Source organism: Psittacula echo (assembly GCF_963264785.1).
Source record: "Psittacula echo genome assembly, chromosome: Z".
NCBI classification, from domain to species: domain Eukaryota; kingdom Metazoa; phylum Chordata; class Aves; order Psittaciformes; family Psittacidae; genus Psittacula; species Psittacula echo.
The window spans coordinates 29,684,101-29,694,280 of NC_137742.1; the positions used below are offsets into that span (position 1 = coordinate 29,684,101).

General features: G+C 50.9%; 1 protein-coding gene across 1 annotated transcript; it reads left to right on the forward strand.

The window, feature by feature from the left end:
* Window positions 1–1,474: 1,474 nt before the first annotated feature.
* Window positions 1,475–9,622, forward strand: DMRT3 (doublesex and mab-3 related transcription factor 3; the record flags this gene model as incomplete). Its single annotated transcript, XM_080637140.1, has 2 exons — window positions 1,475–1,913; window positions 8,658–9,622. The coding sequence occupies 2 exons, from the start codon at window positions 1,475–1,477 to the stop codon at window positions 9,620–9,622; spliced, it is 1,404 nt and encodes a 467-aa protein (XP_080493266.1).
* Window positions 9,623–10,180: the final 558 nt, after the last annotated feature.

A 10,180-nucleotide genomic window follows, 5' to 3' on the forward strand; every position in this document is an offset into this window, starting at 1 on the left:
GCACGCTCCCGGGCAGCGAGGCGCAGGAGGTCCCACCGGCGCTGCGGGAAAACGGGCCGTTTCCAGCACATGAACGATCCGTCTCCCGCCTCGGTGCGGTTAACGGATGGGCGCTCATTCTCCCTCGCATCCCGCACATAGTCGTGGGGAGAAAGATCTCCCCCAGTCGTTTTCTCCCTAGAAGTAGAAAAGTAATTAGCAAAGAACCAAGTGATGAAATATAAAGCAAATACCTTCACGCTGGGCTTTTTATTCTCTCCAGCGAAATACTTTCCCACTTTAAAATCTGATTTTCTAAGTAAGTACCCTCGTTAAACGGTTTATTTAGTGTAGCGGTTACAGTGGAGAAGTGCCAGAGAAAAGCAGGGGAGATCTTGGGGCAGCGAAACGGGTTCAAGTCCGAGAAGCAGCCCAGCCGCGCCGCTCAGCACTGCTACGCGGACAGATAAACGCTTGCAGGCAATTCGTCACCCTGTATTCTCCAGCCGACATTCCTATACCGTTTTTTCGGTAGTATATTACCGGAAAACGGATTGGTAAAAAAATTACCGAATTTGGATTTAAACTTCTCGCTGCCGTATTTCAGGGAGAAGCCTTTCCCGCGTCCAGAGACACAGAAAATTACCACCCGTTGCATCACACACATCGAATCGGTTGCCAGCGGTCTAGCTTGCCCTGGACTGCACGTGCCTTTCCATCGCCACTGCTTTCATTTAGGCAGCAGCCGTGGCGAGGGCCGTCGGGATGGCAGCGGCTCCGCGGGTCACTATCCGAGCATCTCCTGCTCCCGGGCCGCTTCTCAAGACTTTGATGAAACTTTGGGCTCTAAAGTTCCCGCAGCGCTGAGAACGGATAGGTTCACGGCAGCAGCCATACACCGGCCGCTGCTCGTGGCGTCCCGTGGGCTTTCGAGGGACTCCCGCTCGAGGTCCAGACGCCCCATCTTGGGCTTTGAGATCCCGGCCAAGCGCGGACGGTCGGAGCCCGGGTAAACCTCCCAGATCCACTCGCTTTCCAGACCCGGGCGGCTTCTTTCGCAGGGGGGCGGGAGGGGTGGGTGGCATCAGCGCCGACCCCTCGGCACGGCGTAGGCAGCGCCGCCGCCGCCGCCGGCAGGACAGACACCTCCACCCTCCCACCCCAAACCTCCCTCCTCCCTCTCCCTCATCCCCCCTGCGGCGGCAGGGAAGGAGGGTGGCGGAGGGTGGTGAAGGGGGGCGGGCGGGGGACGGGGGCGGGCGGAGGGGCGCTGGGCTCGGCGGGGCGGCGCGGGAAGAGGCAGTGTCTCGCCGGCCGGCGTCAGCACTCTGCCCGCCGGTGCCACCGCGGCGGATACTCCCGCCGGGGCAAGGCTGCGGCGGCGCCCCCCGCGGAGCCCGAGGGCAAAGCCGCCCGCCTCTTCGCCGTCCAGGCTTCCGCCCGCCCCTGCGGCTCCCTTCTCCGCCCCGGAGCCGATCGGGCTCCTCCCGCGGGCATGAACGGCTACGGCTCCCCGTACCTCTACATGGGTGGCCCTGTGTCGCAGCCGCCGCGGGCTCCACTGCAGCGGACGCCCAAGTGCGCCCGGTGCCGCAACCACGGCGTGCTGTCGTGGCTCAAGGGCCACAAGCGCTACTGTCGGTTCAAGGACTGCACCTGCGAGAAGTGCATCCTCATCATCGAGCGGCAGCGGGTGATGGCCGCGCAGGTGGCGCTTCGCCGGCAGCAGGCCAACGAGAGCCTGGAGAGCCTCCTCCCAGACTCCCTGCGCGCCCTCCCGGGGCCGCCGGGCAGCGCCGAGCCCCCCGCCCCGCCACCGGGGCCTCCGCCTTGCGCCGCTCCGCCGCGGGCCCCCGCCGAGCTGGCCGCCGCCGCCGCCCTGCGCTGGGCAGCCGAGCCGTCCGCCGTTCTCCCGGGGCCGCTCCCTAAGGCAGGTGAGGCCGGGCAGGGCGCCGTGGGGCCGAGGGGGGGGACGCGCGGGGAGGAGGGAAGGGCCGGGACCCCGACGAGCGCCTTCGGAAAGGAAAGGTGACAGCTTTCCCTTCTTCCAGACGGGCGCCTTGGGAAGGGGAGGGAGGGAAAGTCCGACGTTGCGCTTTGTCGCTCTCAAAAAGCAAGGAGCCGGAAGGCTCGCAGCCACCGAGACCAGCGGAGGGGACTAGTAACGGCACCACGGCCGAGCGGCTACCCGATTTTCCGCTTCCGGGCCCGTTGCCCTAGGCGGGCCGGGAAGTGGCAGGATTTTGAGTGGATCGCGCCCCTCTGCCTCTCCCGGCCTCGCTGAGCCGATAGGAGCCGGGCTTCTCCCAGCCGGGACATCGGCTGGTGGTCCCCGTCCAGGACAAAAGCTCTGTATGGAGCTGCAGGGAAAAAGCGGCCTCCGGAGCAGGAGGGTTTCTGAGGGGCACGAAGGGCCGGGGAGGGGAGGGGGTGAGCAGCGCTGCCCGGTAGCTAGCGCTTTCCTCCCTGACGCTGGCATGTGCCTCCGGGCCACGGTCAGAGCGGTCCTGGCAGGTCGTGAATGCTGACCTAGAAACCGCCGCCCGCAGCCGGCACCCCTTGACTGCGAACTACCGGTAACACACATTTCTGGACGCAAAACTAGCGGGCCGGAGCTGCCGTCCCCTTCCCACGCCCCATGCATGAGCGGCACCCGACAGCTTTTCCCAGCGAGGATGCCCGGCAGGTCGCTGCCCGCCGCTCTAGTGACAGGCGGCGGCTGTACCTGGTGCCCCGGTGAACCCTGAGCACCGCACGGCTCTTTGCTGGGCAGCCGGAGCCCCGCGGGGCGGTGTGGAGTCGGCCCGGCCGCGAAGGTGTCCCCAGGGTTCCCGACAAGGGGCTCCTCTCCTCCACCTCCTGTCCGGAAAACGCACATCGCCGGGGCCCGATGAGCTGGCGCGGGGAGTCCGCCGGCGCGGTGAGTTTGACGGTGATATGGGCCCGCTTCCCCCTGGCTGGCCATCGGCGTCGGCTGCCCGCTGTCTGTGTTCCCTGTACCTCGCATCTTCTGTCGGGCCGGGGCGTTGGAGTGTCTCCATCCTCCAGGTTTCTTCCTGCTGTCTTGGAGCCTCTTCTTCAGCCGCGGCACCATCCGGGCCAGGGACCGCGAAGAGGGAAGAGGCCGGGGGAAAAATGGAGGGGGGAGGGAAAAGCCGCCTTGGCTCTTTACAGAAAGTAAAACAAATAAACTCCGCCAGCAAGATATAAATCTGGCGGGTAGAAACCTATTAACTTGCATGCCCAACTTTTCTTCCACCTGATATATGAACTTCCCAGCTTAAAAGATTACAGTAATCACGGGAGGACAGTGTAAATCGAATCTGATAGCAATAACTTTTGGAGAAGGTCAGGATCAAGTGAAATGTTACCAAGCAACAGGCATTTTGTTTGCGAAATACAATCAAAGTGTATTGATGAGATATTTTTCCTTGCCAGCCAGTCAGCACTTTCTGCTAACAGCTTCTTGGAGGGGGATAACGGAGATCTTCATAAATCAGGGCCAGCAGCGCCGTGATGAGGCTGGGCTGAAGAGGATGAGATACCCCAGGCGCTCCCACCTGCACAGACCTGGACCGAGTGTCCCTGGTCCCAGACTGTTACAGAGTTGGAGTATTTGGGGTTGTTGGGTTTGGTTTGGGTATTTTTATGTGTATGTTCTTTTTTTTTTTTTTCCTCTCTCTCTCTCTTGTTTTATCTTTTTTTTTTCTTTTTGTTTTTTTTTGTGTTGTTTTCTGGTTTTATTTTTCATTCCTCGTCCCCCGCTTTTATGAACATGGGAATAAGTGAGAGCAAAGCAGAAAATGATCTGGGGAGTCCTCCTGTCACCTGCCACCAGACACTGTTTAACCAGACAACCTGTTTATTTCCAGGCATCCTGCATGTTTTGGACAGCAGGGTTTCTTCTTTCTCTCCCTCTCTATTGAAAAACATCTTCAAAACAGACAGCAATTATTTGCTTCCCTAGCTTGCCCCTTTTCTCTCTCTCTGCCTCGCTTCCCGCCCGGACATAAGTCTCCTGGAAGGTTTTTTTCAGTACGGAGGTGGCATTTCCAGATGTGCAGTAGAATCGCATCTGTTTATTCCTGCTGGAACTGGTCATTTTGGTGGGACAAGTTGCAAAGTTCTGCTTCATGCAAATAACGCACCCAGAAACTACCTCTGTATCCATCTGTGCTAACCCGGAATAATTCCCCCTCCTGACACTGTGGTCATGAACTTTCATCTCCCACTTGAGAGTATTTCTCTTAGTAATAGTTGTCACGGCTTGTAAGCAATTAATACAACACTATTAACGAGTCTGCTGTTAATGTCAGAGCCGGCTTCTTAACGCAACACAGTAGTCTTTCTGTTAGTTTGGGAGCAGTGACCAGTTTCCTACAAAATACCGTAGACCTTTGCAGATAAGGAAGAAATGCTGGAGTGAAAGTAATCTAAAAAACCCCAAACAAACAAACAGAAAAAACAAAAAACCCACTCACCAACCAATCCGAAAAGCACCCCAACCCCCAGTCAGTTCTATACGGCCTTCGATTTACGTGGCTTTATGCTAGTTCTGGTATCGGGGACCTGTACTAGAAATAAGGAAAACAGCAGATGTTTTGGGGATTCAAGAAAATCTGTTGTGGAAATTGCTGTCCTAACAATCAAAGTGCAAGCTGTTTTAACAGAGAGTCAGCGGTGGGAATATCAAGGAAGCAAATTCTGCTCCAAAGTATTAGACCAAGTTTTCCAGACAAGTTATTAACTTGAAGAGAACAGCTTCTCTCTGTCACCCGTTATATTTTTATTTGGCTGCTTTACAATGTTTGACTCATGATCTTTAATGTATAAATAGTCGAGGAAAAACTGGGATTTACACTGCTCCAAATTTGTAGCAGCTTTATTTATTAATGTAGATTTTCCTGAGAATGCATGCACAGTTCTCCCACTGCTCTGCGTTTCATGTCTACCTGCATTTGCACTGCATGGCTGTAGATCTGGGGATGTATCTGTCTCTGCAAGAATATTATTTGATGAATACTCCCCATTGTTTATACCAATATGAAAACAATTTCCCTAGTTTACTCAGGGCTGCCAAAGTGAATACCTGAATGCAGGCAATTTGAAATACAAGGTGTGGGGAAAAAATCCAAACCCCAAACAAACAAAACATAAACACAAACTCAAAGAAAACCAAACAATAATTAAAAAAAGACTAAAAACCCCTACAAAATACACACACACACAAAGCCAAAGTAAAATCAAAACCAGAAACAAACCAACCAACTTCCCTCCCTCCCTCTCCTGCCAAACAACACAAAACAAAACACCCTAAACCCACGAACATGAAAACGTCTGAGAACAAAATTTCTTTCTTAAAGCCCAGAACAAAATTCATGTGAAACTTACGGGTGGTGAAAAAAAACCAACAAAACCTTTTGGCTAAGCGCAGCGGCTTGTACATTCTGAACACAAAATTAGTATTTTTGTACCTGAAAATCTAAACATTTGGGATTAATGCACTCATACAACATTTCTACAATTCCGTGCCCGCATAAGGGCGTTTATGATGTACCAAAATCGTTGGTATCCCAAATGGTCATTTATTCAACGGTTGCTGTTTTGTGCCCGTTTTACATAGAGCCCTTATCTTGGAGGCTCCCGGGGCGGGGGTGGTGGCAGCTCCAAAGCACGCTTTCCCCCTGCCCCCCGCTCTGTGACCGTGATGGGGATGTGGTGTCAGGGGGTGGAAAATAGGGTCGGAACGCGGCATGGGGGCAGGAAACCATCGGTACGAGGCCCGGTAAGCGGGTGCGGCCATCCGGCCCCTCCTGAAGCCTCGGGGAGCGTCGCGGCGCTGGGGAGAAGAGAAGCATTAGCCGGCACCGGCGGCAGGAGCCACTCTCAGAAAAGCAGGGGAATGAAATGTCACGGCATCCAAACTCAGTGTTAACCAGCAGAGAGCCATCCTGTTTGTGCCTTCCGTTTAAACCACCGAAATCCTGTTCTGCGGGTCTGACCCTGTGCATACAGCATCCTGGCGAGATGCACCGCTGTGATCTGTGCTGCACAAGGGGACTATCCCTGTGCCAAGGCCAAGGGTAGGGATCTGTGCAGTCTCCAGGTGGTAAAGATGCAAACTTCAGGGAGATGAGTTACCAGAATTCGAAGAGAATTTTTAGTCAAGCCTCATAATGATACTTCTAAGGCTACTGAAAACTAAGCAAACCTGAATTATCTTGAAAATAATGTTTTGTAAGGATCAGGGAGTGTATTAGGGAGATCTAATCTGATTTTTGTTCGTACTTTTGGTTTTAGCATGCATTTGCTTCCCAGTGGTATTTGTTATCAGCCCATAAAGATACACTGGAAAAGGTTGTAGTTCCGAAATAGACTCTACTTGCAGGTGGTCCATTTGGTAGTACTGGGTATCACAGTACAATCTATTTATGTGGAAATTAGGACCGTCATCTCCCTTAAACGCCTTTTCTAACTCCAGCAAGACAGGACAAAGGTAATTAGCAATTGTCAGACTGCCCATTAAGCCTTGTATGTATAAATTGCCCATTCACTCAGATGTGAATTATTTTTAGCATCCCACCTTTTATAATAAATGCATGATTATGAATATAAGAAAGGATTAATAGGGAAAGATATTCTGAGCCTCGTGTTCTTTTCAAATAGTGGATGAGCTATGCTGAAGTTTTACCACCTCCTCAAAAGGTTTCCAGTTCGCTAATAGCAAGTATTTCTCACATCCCTCTTTGGCCGCTGAGGCACTGAGTGTGTAAAGAAGAGCCTACCTACCTTGCCTTTTCTGTAATATACCAGCATGGAGAGTTATTGCTTCCCCATTTGCATTGGTCAAAGAGCATAATCAACATAAAAATGAGCACCCAAAACAGGTTATCCTGCTGAAAGAGAAAGGCAAGATCTTCATAAGGGCATCTGTATTCCTCAGCTCCACTCCCATGCACATCTTCCACAGCCCAAACTCACAGCATCCCACAGCTGTAGGATGGCCCATCATTTCAGCCTGGCACAGCCATCCTGATGAGGAGAACCTTCCTTTGCCATGCTCTCTGTTGGGCAGTACTTTGCCAAGATCTCATATTTATTTACAGCTCACATTTTGGCAAGCATAGTGGCTTCTTGCTCAGCACAGACTTAATCAGACCCTGCCTTCTCTCTCAAGGTGGGTAAATTGTGCTAATAGAGTTTAACTTGAGCTGATCTGTTCAACGCTAAACTTAGCCCACTGCATGGGGAAAGGCCCTGCCCATTCCTGGGCAAGAGGGAGACAGGACTGTCTGCAGTAGCAGCGAGGCTCAAGTTCTTGCACATCTTTAGTTTGTTTCATCTTGATTAATCAGGGGTGAACATCAGCACATTTTGGGAACCTTTGCTTGCTTATAGCTTCTTTATTTAGTTGAACTGATCATCAGGGTCTTGGGAAACCAAGCAAACATTTGTACTGGTTTCTGCAGATAATCTGTTACGTGTTCGAAAGCACTGCCCTGTGCAGTTAAAGTAGGCTTTGTCAGCTGCAAATTGGACAATGCCTTTTCCCCCAAACATCGATGTTTCCCAAGGAGATCATTGTGCTGTATGAGGAAGGCCATCAGAACACAGTGTTCTTGGGAGCAAACTGTGAACAACATCAAGCAAGTACATTGCCCTCTTGTGCATAAACTGTGAAAGCTGCCAACTTTTCTTCTTTCTGACAAGCAGTCTTATTTCAGAGGTTTCCATGCTCTGGCCAGGCATTACCAAAGTGACCAGAGATTTGAGGTATCAGATTTTTGAGTGTCTATCTGGAGATAGTGTGGTCAGCAGATGTTTTCATCCCTGTACTCAGCTCTTGGCCTTTTAGTTTAGCACACAAACAGCAAGGTACCTGGAACAAGTGCTGAGAGAGGTTGTGGAGTCTGCATCCTTGGAATTACTTGAAACTCAGCGAAGCAGGGACATGAGCAACCTGCTCTGTACCTTGGGTTACTAGTGCTTTGAACAGGAGGTTGGACCACATGCTTTCCAGAAGTCCTCTCCAAACCAGATTTTTCTAGCTTCTGCGCTTTAATGGGCCAAGGCATCAGCTGTGCTCCAGGGTTTGGAGGAAAAGCCTGTGATTCTTGCTGGGAAAGGAAACAGTTTCTGCAGAGCCAGAACTGGAATGCGCTGGTTCACTTGAAGACTTCTTTAACCATCAGCCAGTAGTCATGATGGAGTGGTTCCACCAATGCTGTTGAACTTGTAGAGGGAATTTTGGTCTTCCAAGTGCCATCTGGATATCTTCTCACAGGGAGTGAGGAAAGTGCTGAAGTTCCTCAGAGAAAGCTTGCACTTCGGTAGGTATTCCTGCCTTGTAACCAGTGAGAGAGGACTGAGATAGCGTATTTGACACAGCAGAAAAATAACCACTGCTTCCTTTCTTGTATATTGGAGAAGGAGACAGATATCTGTAAGGCAGCATAAAATGTCTGGACCAAGTTGCGTTATTCTTTTGCAGTTTTGTTCTCATGAGGTGTTTCAAAAAACCCTTAATTTTAGCAGGATCTCTGTGAAAAACACCTTTCTAAATTATTTTTTTTTCTCTCTAGCGACCTGCTCTGTTCACTTGAAGACTTTATCCTCAAATGTCTGTAAAAGACTTTGGCCGTCAGTTTTCTTTTAACTTCTCTGCCTTCTCTTTCCAGATATGAATGAGGAGCGGCTGGGCGATGCCAGCGGAGCAGACAATGCCGAGACCTACAGTGACAAAGACGCAGACCAAAGGAGTTCCCCAGACATGACTAAAACCAAAAGTTCCTTCACCCATGAAAGCCCTGAAATAGTTTCAGTGGATGAGGTTGGTTATGCAGTTCAGAAAAACGGTGGGAGCACAGAGAGTCGTCCAGAGAGCCCCAAGTACCACCCGGAGCAGAACCACCTCCTGATAGAAGGTCCCTCTGGGACAGTTTCTTTACCTTTCAGTTTGAAAGCGAACAGACCTCCGCTTGAAGTCTTGAAAAAGATCTTCCCTAACCAAAAGCCAACCGTGCTGGAATTGATCCTGAAGGGGTGTGGCGGTGATCTGGTGAGTGCTGTAGAGGTTCTCCTGTCCAGTCGGTCTTCGGTGGCCACTGGGGAGAGAACTACTGCAGAGTCTGATGGTCTTGTCTTGCCTTCCAGTGGGCACATTTTCGAGCACACACTGAGTTCATACCCAATTTCCTCTTCCAAGTGGTCTGTGGGCTCAGCATTTAGGGTTCCAGACACACTGAGGTTCTCTGCTGATACCAGTAATGTCGTGCCAAACCCTCTAGCTGTACCTTTGCAGCACCCCTTCCCTCAGCCACCACGCTACCCGCTGATGCTGAGGAACACTTTGGCAAGAAACCAATCCAGCCCGTTCCTGCCCAATGATGTTACCCTGTGGAACACCATGACACTACAGCAGCAGTACCAGCTGCGGTCCCAGTACGTCAGTCCTTTCTCTAGCAACTCGGCCAGCGTTTTCCGAAGCTCACCTGTCCTTCCTTCCCGCTCTTCAGAAGATCCTAGGATCTCAATCCCTGATGACGGGCGTCCTATTGTGTCTAAGCAACCGATATACACAGAAGATGAGTATGATGAAAGGTCTGATTCTTCAGACTCAAGAATACTCAATACATCTTCTTAGACTGACATTCGAAATGTGATAGAGAAGTGATAACTTGCAGCGCAGCTGAACTACTGGGCCCTAAGAGAAGGGACAAGTACTCTGCAAAACCCTTGCAATTGTATTAAAAAGTGACTTTGCTTGGTATTTTACTATAGCAATAAAGACATAACTTATTCAGTTTCTTGCACTTCACTGGATAATGCCAAATAGCAATACTCTGGCTTTAGTGCTGAGTGTGTGTTACAAAGGAAGACTTTACGGCTATCAGTTATGGGACTCTGGAAGACTCATAATGGAAACAGAAACCCAAGGTCTACTTTGTTCCTTAACTCAGAAAAATGGGGATGTTAAACTAGAATACTTGAATGCTGTTTTATAAGGGAGAACTCCTCAGGACACAAGAAATCAAACAAACATAGTTCAGTTGCAAATGGACTAAATTAATGACTTAACAATCTTATGCCAGTGATCATCCTTGCAGTGGAAAAAAAGCAGAAGAAGGAAATACGCACATGAAACTAGCATGACCTGCTTCTGTGCTATTTGAGCTTGGACGCTTTTCAGAGAGATATCATT